This window comes from Prionailurus bengalensis, chromosome A3 (genome assembly GCF_016509475.1).
Source record: "Prionailurus bengalensis isolate Pbe53 chromosome A3, Fcat_Pben_1.1_paternal_pri, whole genome shotgun sequence".
Taxonomy (NCBI): domain Eukaryota; kingdom Metazoa; phylum Chordata; class Mammalia; order Carnivora; family Felidae; genus Prionailurus; species Prionailurus bengalensis.
This window is the reverse complement of record NC_057354.1, coordinates 43,586,456-43,603,413: the sequence shown is the minus strand read 5'-3', so window position 1 is coordinate 43,603,413 and position 16,958 is coordinate 43,586,456. Positions and strand designations below refer to the sequence as shown.

General features: G+C 40.9%; 1 protein-coding gene across 2 annotated transcripts in view; it reads left to right on the top strand.

The window, feature by feature from the left end:
• Window positions 1–16,958, top strand: part of DZANK1 (double zinc ribbon and ankyrin repeat domains 1) — a 72,596-nt gene that overhangs the window by 28,517 nt on the left and 27,121 nt on the right. For both annotated transcript variants that reach the window (XM_043602964.1, XM_043602963.1), the window contains exons 9-11: window positions 1,110–1,227; window positions 6,278–6,391; window positions 13,892–13,984. In XM_043602964.1, coding sequence (XP_043458899.1) covers window positions 1,110–1,227; window positions 6,278–6,391; window positions 13,892–13,984 — 325 coding nt within the window. The remainder of the gene's footprint in view (window positions 1–1,109; window positions 1,228–6,277; window positions 6,392–13,891; window positions 13,985–16,958) is intronic.

Here is a 16,958-nt window from a genome sequence, read left to right as displayed (position 1 = left end):
CGTCACTCTAAATAGAACTCAGTTCCATTAAGCAGTAACTCCTTTACCCAATCCCTCCAGGCCCTGGCCAGCTCTGTTCTCCTTTCTGTGTCTATGAATTTGACTATTCTAGTTACCTTATGTAAATGGAATCAGACAATATTTGTTTTTTTGTGTCTGACTTATTTTACTTAGTATAGTATTTTCAAAGTTTATCGTGTTGTAGTATGTATCAGAATTTCATTACATATTAAAGATGAAAAATAGTCCATTATGTATACACCAGAATTTGTTCATCCACTCATCTGTTGATGGGCATTTGAGCTGTTACCACCTTTTGACTATTAGGAATAACGCTGCTTTGGACATTGGGGTACAAGTATCTGAGTCCCTGATTTCAATTCTTCTAGGGCTAGAATTTTGATTTTATGGTAATTCTTTGTCCAATGTTTTGAGGAACTGCCACACTGCTTCCCACAGCAGTTACATCAGTTCACTTTCTACCGGAAATGCACGAGGGTTCCAATTTCTAACCAGCCTCACCAATACTTGTATTTTCTATTTTTCTAATGGTCATCCTAATAGATATAAAGTGGTATTTCATGGTGGTTTTGATTTGCATTTTCCTTATGACAAGTGATGTTGAGCATTTTTATGACAACAGTGTTTCTTGGCCATTTGTGTATCTTCGTTGGGCAAGAAGTGGCCCTCCAGCGTGCCTGGTGAGAAGACATGGCACTTAGACTGGACTCAGAAGTCATGGAGCAAGTCAGAAAAGTACAATTAATGTAGACATTACTGGAATTGCTGGGGCTCACACATGCCAGATCCTGTGTGATAGGACGAGTCTGAAGTGGGACCAAGGCTGCTGCTGAACTTCTGCCACTGTCAGGAAGTGAGGTAGCCAGGCCAGGTGAGGGGCACCAGCGGGTCCAGGTGGAAGGCCACTTTGTAATAAAATGACTGGAGAAGCATCTCCTGTCTTCAACTTGGTCCTTAGCCTTTGACAGTGGTCTGCTCTTTGTTTTGCTTTTTATTTTCTAAAGTGTTTGAACACTGTGAGATTTTCACCTGACTTCTAAATGTGAACCCCTTAGAACGTGGCCAATGAGGAACCTATTTTGTTGTAGGTGTGCCCACTGCCTGGCCCCCCGCCCATCTGACCCCTTTGCTCGCTTCTGTCAAGAATGTGGCTCTCCTGTCCCGCCCATATTTGGCTGTCGTCTCCCACCCCCAGAAGGAGCTCAGGTGAGCAGCAGAATCTTTAAAAATGCCTTTCATTGGTTTATCTGATCTTTAATAGCAGCAGTAGCATTGTACCTGGGACATGTGATCCACAAACATAAATATTTCTTGAAAAAATTACTGGCAGGTTAATGTCTTGCTATCCAGTCTCCTACTTCAGGATGGAAAACCCCAAAACCTTAAGCCTTATTGTTTCAATGATAAATAAGAATGGATAAATATGTATTTCCCACTCATGTGATATTTCAGTTCATGACCTGGGTACAGTAAGGAAATATATTCTGGAAATAAATGGAGAGAGGTATTTGTTACAAGTCTGTATATCTATAAGATCCATCGTTTTGTCCAAAAACACTGTTTGTATAAGCTATAGATTGATCAGTTAAAAAGTTTTGGCTGTTAAGTGTAGATAATAATTGGTATTAACCTACTAATAAGTTTATAGTTAGAAAACATACTCAGTTTACTAACAATCAAAACCTTCATTGAAATGTATTATCTGTTATTCACTTGATACTTTAGGGTTTTTTGGAGTAGGGTTTACAAAATGAAATAAAATGACCTGTGACATGGACTGAAAAATAACCATTTTTAAAAAGATAGTCCCAAGAAAAAGCCACTAATTCAGTGAGGTCAAGCTGAGTTCTAGAATTAAGTTCTATCTTCAAGCAAAGGGTCAGAATCTGAACAGGTATCTTTTTATAATTTATTCTAATTCATTGCTCAAGACTATTGTAGAAGTTAATTTAATTTACTATAACATATTTGGAACTTCATAAAGAAGATAAAACAGCAAATAAAATATGAACAGCTCCTGTCAGTTTTAATTTTCCTTGCTTATATTCATTCGTTGGTGCAGCGTCCGTTCTTTTTCACTTGCCTGAAAACAGATTTTCAGAGCAGGGAGGAAAAGTTGCCAGAGATTATAAATATTTTAAATGATGAGCTGAACTTTGAAACATCTATATTGCCCCCCAAAATAATATTTGTTAATATGCTGTAATATATAAACAGCTTTGTAATTTGAACTATTTATTAACTACTTATTGTGTCCTGCTCTCAGCTGGGTTTCTGGGATTCGAAGGGGTGGAGCCTCCTCCTGGCTCTTAGATCCAAGACACTCAGTCTCATGAGAGATGCAGAAGTCACCTTACAGCTCCAGGTCCTCCCTTCATTGTCCTGCCCTGTGAGTGCTGGAACAGGGCCCTTTATACATTTCTCTTGTGCCAGCTGGCTACGTGTTCATTTCTGTTAGTAGAGGGACATTGCTGCTGGAGGGACACTGCAGGAGAATGGGCTTGACTTTTCTTTCTGGTTCCGGTATGCTTTCCACTCTCTTTGCTCTGACGTTGCTCACTAACCTACAGGAACCCAGTTGTGCTGAACCCCAGTGAGTTTCGGGGACACCCCATGGACAGCTGCTCAGTGAGTTTCACTGGCATGCCAGCCAGCTTCCAGATAGTCCTCAGGCATCCCAGTGGGCCGGTTGCCAGCGAGTTTCAGCAGCATGCCTGCACGTGGCTTCCCAGCATGTTCTAGGGGCTCCCCAGAGGGAGATTTCCAAACAAGTTTCATTGGACTCGGTTTTTTGCTTCTTTTCTTGCCAGTTTGGGTCCAGGTCACCCCAGTTGAATTTCCCCACCATCCAATGGGTGACAGCTATACTCCTTTCCTCCCCACTTACTTATCTTTTCTATAACATATATTGTCCTACATATTACATCCATATACGTTATGAACCGAAAATGCAGTGTTACACGATCTTACATCATTTAAAGATGAGAGAAGATGTTTATGCACTCATTTATATTTACCCACGTATTTATGAAATCTGGCCTCTCATATCTTCTCTTTCCTGTGAACTCAAGTCATAATCTAGTGTCACTTATTTTCAGCCTGGCAGACCTCCTTTGCTAAAGGCATGTCTGCTAGCTGTTTCTGCCTTTGTTTATCCAAGAACATTTACTTTGCATCCTCTTTTGAAAGATAGTTTTTTTTTTAAACGTTTATTTATTTTTGAGACCGAGAGAGACAGAGCATGAATGGGGGAGGGGCAGAGAGAGAGGGAGACACAGAATCGGAAACAGGCTCCAGGCTCCGAGCCATCAGCCTAAAGCCCGACGCGGGGCTCGAACTCACGGACCACGAGATCGTGACCTGGCTGAAGTCGGACGCTTAACCGACTGCACCACCCAGGCGCCCCTGAAAGATAGTTTTACTCGATGTAGAATTCTTGTGTGACAGTTATTTTTAATTTCAGCCCTTTGAACATATTATTCTCCTACATTCTGACCTCCGTGGTTTTTGATGTATGTGATAAGTCATTTTTTCTCTTGTTACTTTTAGGATTTTCTCTTTGACATTCAACAATTGTACTATATTGTGTCTAACTGTGGATCCTTTTGTGTCTATCTCTCTTGGGATTAATTTTCTTGGAGCTAATGTTTTTCTTCAAATATGGGAAGTTTTGGCTAGTATTGCTTCAAATTCTTCTTCTGCCTCTTTCTCTCTCTCCCTTCCTTCTAGGACTTCTTTACATGTATGTTGATAGGTTTTATGTTGTCTCACAGCTTGTTTGATAGTCTGTTTATTTTCTTCCATCCTTTTTCTCTCTGTTCTTCAGATCAGAAAATTTCTATTGTACTATATTCATGTTCATTGCTTCTTTCTTCTGTCTTCTCTGACCTGCTGTTGAATCCCTCTGGAGATTTTTTTTTTTTTCATTTCAGTTATTTTAATTTTTTTTTTTTTCAACGTTTTTTATTTTATTTTTTTGGGACAGAGAGAGACAGAGCATGAACGGGGGAGGGGCAGAGAGAGAGGGAGACACAGAATCGGAAACAGGCTCCAGGCTCTGAACCATCAGCCCAGAGCCCGACGCGGGGCTCGAACTCACGGACCGTGAGATCGTGACCTGGCTGAAGTCGGACGCTCAACCGACTGCGCCACCCAGGCGCCCCATAATTTTTAACTCCAGGTTTTAATATGATTGTTTTTAAAAAATAATTTCTATATCCTTATTTATATTCCCTATTTTTCAGATCATTGTCATCATACTTTCTTTAATCTTTTAAATATGATTTCCTTTAGTTCTTTGATCATTTCTGTAATAGCTGTTTTGAAATCTTTGCCAAATCCAACATCTGGGGATACTATTTGCATTGACTGGCTTTTTTTTTCCCTCTCCCTGATTATAGGTCACACTTGCTTGGTTTTTGCATACCTCATATTTTTTCTTGAATTCTGGACATTTTAGATTATATAATATATTGTAACAATTCTGGATTCTGACTTTTTCTCCTAGTGTTTTTTTTTTTCTTTTCTTTTTTGTTTTGTTTTGTTGTTGTTTACTGGGATTAAATTTTTCATGTTTGTCTCCCCTAAAATGTATGGCCACTGATATCAGGTATGTATGTATGTATGTATGTATGTATGTATGTATTTATTTATTTATTTATTTATTTATTTATTTATAAGTCTGGATCACCCCTGGGTCTGCATAGCTTAGAGCTCAACTGAATGTTGGCCAGAAGTTGTGCTCAAATACCTTAATCCTGTAAGGCTTCCACTCTCTGCTGAGGGATCTGTGTGTGGGCTGGACCTAACATTCAAGCTTCAGGCTGTTTACAAGTCTGCCCCAGCTTTTACTTATGCTGAACTCCCTTGAATCTCCGTGTATAGCCTCCATCAGCCAGAGATGTGTTAGTGGCTTATGTTCACTCTGGTTTATGCCACACATGTGCATATCCTCCACTCAACTAAGGGTATATGGGGAGCTTCTCAAACCCCCTATATTTGACCTTCCTCCTGGAACTCTCTGTTAAATCCCTAGCTAGTTGCCTCAAACAGGACCATGATTTCAGGCTAGTAGAGCCACTGGCCCTCCCTGTTTGCTTGTCAATAAGACTGTCATCTGAACAGTCCTCCAAATCAAGTGAGCCCTGCCTATCAGCAGCTGCTGGTTTCTGCAGTCTGTTCTGCCCCAGTGAGGCTACCACACTAACAGAGCTGGGGGAGGGTGGGGATAGCCTCAAGCAGGAACCATGTAGACTTGTAGTGTTTTTATCTGAAATTCACCACTTTTCAGTTTCTTGTGTGCCTTTGGTGACTTTCAGAGTCTGAAATGATTGTATTTTGTATCCAAAATGGCAGTTTTATCCAACTTTTTTTTTCTAAGTTTTTATTTATTTATATTGAGAGAGAGAGAGAGAAAGCACAAGCAGGGGAGGGGCAGGGAAACACAAGAGAACAATAATCCCAAGCAGGATCCACACCATCAATATTGAGCCTGATATGGGCTCGAACTCTCGAACCCCGAGATCATGACCTGAACTGAAGTCGAATGCTTAACTGACTGAACCTCTAGGCTCCCCAGTTTTATCCAACTTTATAATTGCTTTTTGGAGAGAGGATTTGTGGGCTTCCTTACTCCACTGTGCTTACAAGATATTTTTGGAGTGTCTGGGTGTCTCAGTTGGTTAAGCATCTGACTGTTAATTTCAGTTCAGGTCATGATCTCATGGTCCATGGATTCGAGCCCTGCATCAGGGTCCACACTGGTTGGGATTCTCTCTTTCTCTCTCTCTGTTCTCCCCTGCTCACACACACTCTCTCTCAAAATAGACTTGAAAAAAAGAGATATTTTTTCCTTTAAAAAAAAATTGTTTTTAAGTTTGTTTATTTTGAGAGACAAAAGAGTGCACTCACATGAGTGAGGGAGGGACACAGAATCCCGAGTAGGCTCTGCACTGTCATCACAGAGCCTGACATGGGGCTCGAACTCACAAACTGCAAGATCATGACCTGAGCCGAGATCAAGAGTCACACACTTGTCCGACTGAGCCACCCAGGTGTCCCAAAGATATTTTTTCTTTTCTGTTTTTCACACGCCTGTTTTCCACAATAAACATTTTTTACTCACAAAAGAAACAAAATTAGATTAAAGGTAATTATTTTAAAACATTTTTTACAAAAGCAAATCAAATCTTATATTCTAAGATCTACTTATACCTTCGGTTTTTGCATTCCAAGACAAACCTCTTTCTTTGTGCAGATGGGCTTATGTGCAGAGTGTGGAAACATGGTGCCCATGAACACTCCCATCTGTGTGGTGTGTGAGGCCTCTCTTACTCTACAGCTGCAGCCACAGGCCAGCCTCCGCTTGAAGGTAATGAAACGTGATTCTGTAAAAGCATGAATAAAATATATGGAAAGTGATATAAGCAGTTAAATGTCTTTAGCTGGTGGAGTTGGTGAACAATTGACAAACTAATATCTGTGAACAAAATCCATTCTAATGGTTGGGAACGCATGCTGCCCAACAGTTTGACCTGCCAATAGGATCTATAATGTAAGAGAGATACGAGGAAATGTGTTCCCTGAACATGGATTTGAAGGCCAAAATGCATACAGCTAACTTAGACAATTTTTTAAGAGTTTATTTTTTTTAAGTTTATCTATTGATTTTGAGGTGGGGGGAGGGGCAGAGAGAGAGAGAATCTCAGGCAGACTCCACACTGTCCACACTGTGGAGCCCGATGCAGGGCCCGAATTCACAAACCATGAGATCATGACCTTGAGCCGAAATCAAGAGCCGGTTGTTTAACCGACTGAGCCACCCAGGCGCCCCAACTTAGACAGTCTTTTACTTTATGTATTTAAACTTGAACATTGCAATTAAGAACTTTTACTCATGTCCTTAAAATTGCTTTATGCTTTTATTCGCTTTATTTGTTTATGGGTCCCTGTTATACAGAAAATAATAATTATAGTCATATGGATGAAAAACAAGAGTCAAAAAAAAAGTTAAATATCATCATCATATATATTCAGAAAACTTTGCTAGACAACGTCATACCATGAAAATATTTTTGGTAGAATCACTAAGCACACAACTGTATCTTTTCTCCATTTTTCAATGTATAGTCCCATTCACCTTCTCTTTAATCTCAAGTAAATGTTACTATAGAATAAAATAGATTTAACAAAGAGAATTTGAGGCATAAAAAAGCAAGCATTTTTAGTAATAAGAAAATGCATAGATTTAACGTCAGTTGGAATAGTAACACTCCTAAGTCACTTTGTGGATTTTCATTTGGGCAAATGGAGAAAAGGCAAATCCACTTTTTCTTCTACCTCTAAGCTCCCCTTCACTCTGAAAGTTTTTTTTTAATTTGATAAGAAGTTGTTTATTAATACATTCTGAATATACTTAATATTTATTTTTATGCCACTAATATGAGATAAAAGTTTAAACGTATTTATTAAAGTTTTGTAAAAATTTTATAATAAGGGGACTTTGGATACTGAGGAAATTCTGAATCTCTATTTGCCGCTCTGCTTAAGGATTCTTGACTGAGATAACCAAATCTTTTTTACTTTTTCTAACCATTCAGCTATTTACTCCCCAAATGATCCTCTTTCCTCTCCTAGACATTCTTGAATTGGACATGCCTGCCTGCACTCTCAAGATTTCTCTCATTTTCTCTGCTAAGTTTTGTTTTTTGGTTTTTTTTTTAGGACTTTTTTTTTTTTATGAAATTTATTGTCAAATTGGTTTCCATACAACATCCAGTGCTCATCCCAACAGGTACCCTCAATACCCATCACCCACCCACCCCTCCCTCCCACCCCCCATAAATCCTCAGTTTGTTCCCAGTTTTTAGGAGTCTCTTATGTTTTGGCTCCCTCCCTCTCTAACCATTTTGTTTGTCTTCTTCCCTTCCCCCATGGTCTTCTGTTAAGTTTCTCAGGATCCACATAGGAGTGAAAACATATGGAATCTGTCCTTCTCTGTATGACTTATTTCACTTAGCATAACACTCTCCAGTTCCATCCACGTTGCTACAAAAAGCCATATTTCATTCTTTCTCCTTGCCACATAGTATTCCATTGTGTATATAAAGCGCAATTTCTTTATCCATTCGTCAGTTGATGGACATTTAGGCTCTGAAAGGTTTTTAAGTATTCCAAGCAGTGCAAGCCTTCAGAAATGAGGTGTGGAAGAACTGGCTGGGCCAAGGTCAGGTAGATGAAAATTTACTAATTTTTTTGTTGGATGGATGGAGCGGGGAGTGGTAAGAGCCTGAGGTATTATAGTCAGTGGATACTCACTTTAGGGTCCCTTGAATAGTGAAGATTGAGGGAAGGGGTCTGAGGAAGGAGTAGTCTCCAGGGTCACAGGCATTCAGGCCTAGTCTGAGGCTGCTGGCATCCCTCACCATGGTGCAGCCATGAAACTTCCTTCAGCTGTTTCTCTGAGTTCTGCCTTGCACCTCCAGTATGAACCCTCATGCACTGAAGGGATTTTTCAAAGACACCTTCGATGTGACTTTTCCCCAGCGTGCTGCTTCCTGGACCACTCTCTGGTCCTCTGCACCCAACATTCCCTGGGCTCTGATCCCTGGACCCACTGCCCCTGTGCCTGCACACACTTGCAGTGGTGGAGGTGGCAGTCGTGGTGGGTGGGTGGGGGCACAGAGAGATAATTCACTCACTCTTACCAGGGGCTGGGGCCAGGGATAGCTTTTAAAAGGGGGTGTCATCCGAGGGATATCGTGGGAGGCACAAGCGTTTGCCAGATGGGGAAGGGATGGGACAAAGAAAAGTGGCTTGTGTGTATATGCCTGTGTGTGTTGGCGGTGGGGTGGGGTAGGGTAGAGGGCATTCTAGGAAGATGTCCAGAGACTGGGAACTGCAGGGTGTGCTTCAAAACTCTGTAAACAGTTTGGTTTTGTTGAGCTGCAGAAATGCTGGGGGTGCTGTGGGCTGTGCAAGATGGCGCCTTCTCTACCATACTTAGCAGCTCAGATTTCTCCCAGTGCACCCTGAAGGGTTGAAAGCAGGGACAGGATTTAATCAGGCTTGATTTTCTAGAGAGACTTTTATCACCGTAACATCTGATCTTAAAGGAAAATTCCTGATTTTTATGGCCAATCAGTATTGCTGCCTCTACTCACAGGATACCCGTTTGGAAACCCTGGGCTGAGAACCTGCATCCCAGAGGCTTTCCCAAGTGTTACAAGGGCAGTGGATTTTTAGATAACATTTTCACCCAGAGAGGCACCTCCAAGGTTAGTGGGAATTCCTGTTGTTGACAGAAGCCAACAGCCTTACCTTCCCCAAGGCACCAGCAGGGACTGTTATTTTTGTGTTGTTCTCCATCTCACTCCACGTAGTGCACGAAGCACCACCCGTCCTCTTCCTGCCCACAGTCTGCTGCTACGGACCGATCTTCTGTTGATTTAAAGGACTTGTCAATGCTGAGGGATTTAGTTCTATTTTATATATATATATATATATATATATACATATATATATATATATATATACACATATACATATATATATACACGTATATATATATATATACACGTGTATATATATATACACGTGTATATATATATGTACATATATATATATATATATATATTTTTTTTTTTTTTTTTTTACTGCCAAGATTAGAAGCTATAGTAGCAGAAGTTTCTCCATTTACTCTCTGGCACAGGTGCCTATATTTCAGAATAAGAGAGGATTTTACACTTTTAAAAATTCTCTAATTTTTTGTAACAAGTGAAATAGTCCCAAGATATACAAAGAAGTGCATAATTTCCCCACCTACCTGTATTTCTACCCTCCCGAAATAACTGATGATAATAAATACCCTTCTATGTATTTTTTAGAATGCACAGAAACATGCATATATATTCACACATTTGGATTTGGATTTGTTTTTGGTTTTTATTTATTTATTATTTTAGAGGTGGGGAGGGGCAGAGAGAGAGAGAGAGAGAGAGAGGGAGGGAGGGAGGGAGAGGGAGAGGGAGAATCTTAAGCAGGCTCCACGCTCAGTGCAGTGGCCTGGTATGGGGCTCAATCTCATGACCCTGGGATCGTGACCCGAGCTGAAATCAGGAGTAAAATGCTCGACTGAGCCACCCAGGCACCCCTTGTTTTGCTTTTTAAACAAATGTATCCCACTGGCCATTCTCTAAAGTTAAAAATTAACTTGAGCATCTCGTATTTCACCAGAATACATGAGCTTTCCTTTACCAAGAGATCATCACTTTTCTTGGGACTCCAACTAGCAATATATAGCATACCTCCAGGTCTCCAGGCATATTGGGTTCCCAAAATCTGAGAGGCCTAGGGCAGGGATCCTCTTGAAGTTATTACTGAAAAAGTTCTGATGATTCACATGACTGGGGCAGTTACCTCCTTATGGGACCCCCACCTCTGACACAATGATTTGGGGCTGAAGCTAGTGTGACCACAGCTCTGCATCAAGCAGAACTTTAGCTTGGCATCTGTTACAAGATCCACTTTGAGCTGAAGTTTGCAATGACCTACTACATGCTTCCTCACTTCATTTTGTCAAAGCCTTTCATCTAGATCAGAAATTTGTTTTTATCTTCCAGCTACTTCGCAAGGAAAAATTTTACCCCAGTAACTGACTGGGTCCACCAAATTGCTTAGAACCATTCACCTAGACATACTGCAAATGCTGTGGATGAGGTGGCCAATGAAGTATTGACTTTTAAAAAAAAGGCCTCATCATAGATGTGTAGCATCTTCTTTAAGGTAGTGTGATGGTGGCCTCAATCCCGTCATCCCCATCGACATCTATGAGTTAGTGATTATGATGTAAAATTATTTCTATCTGTGGGTTATGGTCACTGTTCTTCAAGGAAGTGAGCCATGACATGGTGTTAAAAAGCCGCCACCAAAACCATTAGAAACACCTGTTGACCAAGAAGGCTATGTTTATTGGACCTGATAACAGTAAGGTAGACTGGTGCTTTTTCTTGGTAGTGTGTCTGAAGGGAGAAGGCAGGGGAAGGTATTTATAGGATTTTAGTGATGCACCTGGGTGATTGCTGGGTATTCTCTCTCTCTCTCTCTCTCTCTCTCTGCCTCTCCCCTGTGCACACACTCTCCCTCAAATAAATAAAACTACAATTAAAAAAAAAATTTAAGGGAGTTTTGCAAGGCAGGGTTGGGATAGGGCAGAGTTAGTTTGGATTGGGCAAAGTTATGACATGCTAGTTTTAAATTTAGTTTATTTAAAGAAATTTTTTTAAATGTTTATTTATTTTTGAGAGAGACAGAGACAGAATATGAGTGGGTTAGGGGCAGAGAGAGAGGGAGACACAGAATCTGAAGCAGACTCCAGGCTCTGAGCTCTCAGCACAGAGCCCAACACGGGGCTTGAACTCACGAGCTGTGAGATCATGACCTGAGCTGCAGTTGGACGCTCAACCAACTGAGCCACCCAGGTGCCCCTAAAAATAGTTTGTTTAAATAAAACTTTAATATACTTAAGGTGATGATGTTTTAATATACACGTACGTAGTGAAATAATTACTCCAGTCAAGCCAATTAACATATCCATCTCTGTATAGTAGAAATTTGCTAAGAGAGTAGATTCTGGTGTTATCAGGTCACATGCACATGTGTACACGTGAATGCACACAAACAAATGTTAACAATGTGAGGATATACTAATTTTGGATTGTGGGTCCTGCAAGGTGAGGGTCTTGAGGTAAGCTGTTGGACTTAATAAGTAAGCAGTTTTACTGGTTTACACTCTTTCCAGAATAATTCCTGCAGCAAACAGCTATGTTATTTTTGTTTGATCTTAGTATTTTTTTTAACACAGGGACAAGAAATTTGATTCACTTCTCAGCAACAAGTGTCACCAGATCTTTTCTGAGGCAACATGTTCAGGAAGATCACAGCCTTAAATCTCACAGAAAAGCTCTGGCAGTTGTAGATCATGCTACAGAGACTTTAAGCAACTTTGAAAAATGCTGGAACCAGGGAATGTCAGGATCCATTGAGAGCAAGTCTGTGATCCTCTGCCATTTTGAATAGCAGTCAGCCGGCCATTTGCACATTAGGAGTTCTTTGAGTTGCAAGAACTTGGAATCTTCTACTAGAGTGGAATTAACCAGGCTTGCAAAGGTCAGGGACTTCAGAGCCTTCCTAGTGGCATTGGAACTAAAACCTTGGGAGTTGGATTTTCTTTCTCTTAATGGTCTTCTTTGCCTGTCGAGCTTCAGAACACATGGTGTCAGTTTCAGGACACCTGGGAAATGTAGACACTGGAGTAGAAAGGAACATTTGTGTGACACTGGGCATTGATAATTGAAGGGAGTAGTATCCTGATAGTGCAGAATGGTCCAGTGGCTGAACAGCTGTTAGCAAACCTCTGATAGCTGAACTCTAGTTAGACTATTTTAGTCTTTCTTTTCTTTTCTTTTCCTTTCTTTCTTTCCTCCTTTCTTTGTTCCCCCCTCCTTCTTTCTTTATCCTTCCTTCCTTCCTTCCTTCCTTCCTTCCTTCCTTCCTTCCTTCTTTCTCTTTCCTCCCCTCTCTCCCTCCCTCCCTCCCTTCCTCTCTCTCTCCCTCTGTCCCTCCATCCCTTCCATTTTCTGCATTGCAACCTATCCTCAGTTTCCTGACTTGGAAAGTTGCACTTACCATTTATTTTCTTTTTTCTTTTTTAAAAAAACTTTTTAACATTTATTCATTTTTGAGAGACAGAGCACGAGCGGAGGAGTGGCAGAGAGAGAGGGAGACACAGCATCCGAAGCAAGCTCCAGGCTCTGAGCTGTCAGCACAGAGCCCGATGCAGGGCTTGAACTGTGAGATCATGACCTGAGTCAAAGTCAGAAACTAACCCGACTGAGCCACCCAGGTGCCCCATTACCATTTATTTTCTAAGATAGTCTTTTCATTTTTCCATTTCTGAGTGAGAAAGTACAGAGCAAACCTAAATTCATTAACATGAAGCCCCATGGGGTAAACCCCAGTCCAAGAGCTAGATTACTTATAATTTTTTTTCAAGTTTGTTTATTTTTGAGAGAGAGAAAGAGACAGAACATGGGAGGGACAGAGAGAAGGAGAGAGTATCCCAAGCAGACCCTGTGCTGTCAGTGTGGAGCTCAATGCAGGGCTTGAACCCACAAACTGTGAGATCATGACCTGAGCTGAAATCAAGAGTCCGACGCTTAACTGACTGAGCCATCCAGGTGCCCCAAGAGTTAAATTGCTTGTAAACGCATATATCAGCTTTTGCTAGTCTTGGACTTTTCTGTTTATTGTTCAAGCCATGAGACAGAAAGCCAACAATCATGTTTTCCACACTGGGGGTGAAAAAAACTCAAAAAACTGACACATAATCAGTGGAAAATTTTGCATTTTAAGGTCAAATGAACACTCATTTTCAGTTTGTTTCTTCAATTTGGGTTTTGTTTCTTTTAAAATTATTTTTGGGGGGGCGCCTGGGTGGCTCAGTTGGTTGAGTGTCCGACTTCGGCTCAGGTCATGATCTCGTGGTCTGTGAGTTCGAGCCCTGCATTGGGCTCTGTGCTGACAGCTCGGGGCCTGGAGCCAAGCTGTGTCTCCCTCTCTCTCTGCCCCTCCCCTGCTCATGCTCTGTCTCTCTCTCTCTGTCAAAAATAAATAAACATAAAAAATTTTTTTTAATTATTTTCAAATTTCTGACACTGTTTATGTTGTAATAATTCCTAAACAAATCCTGAGTGTTAAAAAAAAAAAAAAAAAAGGTCAATAGATGGCTGATTGACTGAAAAGACTGCTCAAGGATTTCTTTGCATGGTTGTTTGCTCAGAGGAACATGTTTTTCTTATTCTTTCTTTTTAAGGAGAAAATAATCTGCCGCACCTGTGGCACAGGGAATCCAGCTCACCTGAAATACTGTGTCACCTGTGAGGGGGCCCTGCTGTCATCACAGGAGGTGGGTTGACTGCATGTGTCAGTCCTATACTTAGTGTCTGCTAAATGTCTAGCGTTAATAAGAATGAAGAAATGCAACCTGCAGAGGAGGGAAGAAGTGGCAGAGTGGAGAAAGACACTGAAAGCAACATTTCTCAATGTGGAGAGGACTTTCTATATTCACCAAAACAAAGTTGTTTTCAAAGTCTTAACTTCAGCGGGGAGTCAATAAAATCAGCAATTTCTTACAACTTCACTTAGTAACTTTGCATGGAAGGCTGGCAGTAGCCAGTGGGAAAGTGGACCACTTATAATTCTTTCAAAGTCAGAAGTATGTCTTTTTTGGCCGTGCCATGCTATTTTTTGAAATTGAAAGCCTGGTGGGTACCCATTTCTGGATTTTCTAGCAGCCTATTTTGAGTATTCAAAGTGAAGGAACAGGAGTATGGACAACTTAAATACAGTGAATGGTTCCATTTAGGTGATTGGTTGTTTATAAGATGTTTCTGGTGAAGAGGAGGCTTTAAAAATGACTTCCAGGTGACTGTTGCCCTAGCCTAACGATAGATACCAAAAAGGAGCTGGCATTTACTAGCCAACTTAGAAGAAAAAACTTGCTTCCTTGGGGCCATTGTATATATTTTTGAGTGTTTGGGGGTTTGTTCTCATCTCAGAGAGATTCCTTTGGAAATTGGACAGACGTGTGATGATTCTCATAGGGTCTGTAATATATATAGATGTAAAAATACATAGAACTCTAACATATAGGATGGAGGGAGAGGGATATGAACCAATGGTTGTAAGATTTCTGTATTTTATCTGATGAGGTACAGTAATAATTAATTAGACTGTAAAAAGGTAAAAATCTATATTTTATGGGTTCCTGGGTGACTCAGTTGGTTAAGCGTCCAACTCTTGATTTTGGCTCAGATCACGATCTCACGGTTCATGAGTTCGAAACCCACATTGGGCTCTGGGCTGACAGTGTGGAGCCTGCTTGATATTCTCTCTCTCTCTCTGCCCCTCCCCTGCTTGCACTCTCTCAAAAATAAATACACTTGAAAAAAATCTATGTTTTAATCACTAGGGCAACTACTCAAAAAGAATGCCAAGAAATACAGAGAAAAAGCTAATGGGAAAATTCAAATATAATTCTAAAAAGTATTCAAATTACCCCCCCCCCAAAAAAAAGAACAGGAAAGTAGGAACAAAGAAAACAAAACAAATAGGAAAAATACAAATCAAATAATGAAATGGTAAGTCAAAACCAAAACATCAATAATTACATTAAATTTTGTGGACCAAACATTTCATTGGAAGGTAGTGATTGTCACCATGGATTTCTATAAAAAGAAAAAACAGGGACTCCTGTGTGGCTCAGTTGGTTAAGCATCTGTTGATCTCAGATCAGGTCTTAATCTCAGGGTCATGAGTTCAAACCCCGCGCCAAAAGAAAAAAAGAAAAAACAACTCTATGCAAGCCACAGACAAGACCTAACTATGTAGACTAAAAGTAAATATACAGTAAAAAATTCCATGTAAACAATGTATACAAGAGGGCTGGAGTGGCTCTATCAATATAGGAGAAAATAAGTTTCAAGGAAAAATATATTATGAGAGATAAAAGATATATATGTATATAGTGAGATTGTTATTTTGTAACAATAAAAGTTAAATTCATCAGGAAGACATAACAATCAAAAACGTTTATGAGCCTACCAAAATACATGATACAAAAATTGGCAGAATTAAAGAGAGAAGCAAACAATTTCAGAATTATAGCTGGGGGTTTTAATGCCCCTTTCTCAGCATTTGCTAGAACAGCTAGACAAAGGTCAGCAAAGGCGATTAGGGTCGGTGCAACCATTCACTTTGACTTAATTGATGTTTCTAGAATAATGTACCCCCAAATGATAGACAACACACTCTTTTGGACATAGTTAGCATTGAATGGGAGTGTATTATCGGTTCCAGAACAAAGTACCACAAACTGAGTGGCTTAGAACAACAGAGATTTATTGTCTCACAGCTTTAGAGGCCAGAGGTCCCAAATCCAAGTGTTGTTGGCAGTGCTGTTCTCCCTGTGAGGCTCCAGGGAAGGAATTCTCCCATAGTTCTCTCCTAGCTCCTCCTCTCCCCTTCTGCTCTCCTTCTTGGATGCCATATATTCATCTGTTGAATTGTTTGATATAATTTAAGGTCCCTGAGGTTTTGTTCATTAGAAAAAAATCTCTTGTCTGGTTCCAGTGGTGGGCTACAAAGCTCTGTGCCAGGTAGTTGGTTTCCTTTTCTTAGAGTGGGTTTCAGGCTTCCAGTCTGGTCACCAGGCAGCTCCGCCCCACCCCGCCCTGCCCTCTGTTGTGGTACCTGTACAGGAGTCTGAGACATCCCTTTCCAGAGTCCCAGAAAGGAGACTGAAGGGTACCTAGAGACTCAAACAAATCAGTCCAGAATGATAAAAGAAGGTCACCATCAAATGAGATGATGACCGAGGAGTCAGAAGTTGTCCTAATATCAGCTCCCCAGGTCCAGGTTCCATCAGAGAGCCTCTATGAAGACTCTGTCGAAGACCATGAGACCATGTCCCAAAGGAATCCTCCCAACGCTGCAGCCTCCTGGCAGACGTTCAGGAAATTCCACTATGAGGATGCAGCTGGACCCAGGGATGTCCTCTGACATCTCCAGAAACTTTCTGGACAGTGGCTGAGACCTGATATTCAGACAAAGAGCAGATTGTGGAGATGCTGGTACAGGAGCACTTCCAGGCTGTCCTGCCCGAGGAGCTCAGATCTCAGGCCCGGAGATGTCAGCCTAGGATCAGAATCACTGCCACTGGGTTCTTGTGCAGCCTACATGTGAGAAGTAACCAGAGGTTCACTTTGTTGTTTCAAGAGCCAACTACAGTGATGGGGAAACGTGAACCTCAGTTTTTTTGAGCTTGCCTTTGACTAAATTGTAAATAAGACTCCATCAAAACCCACGTTTGGATGTCTGTC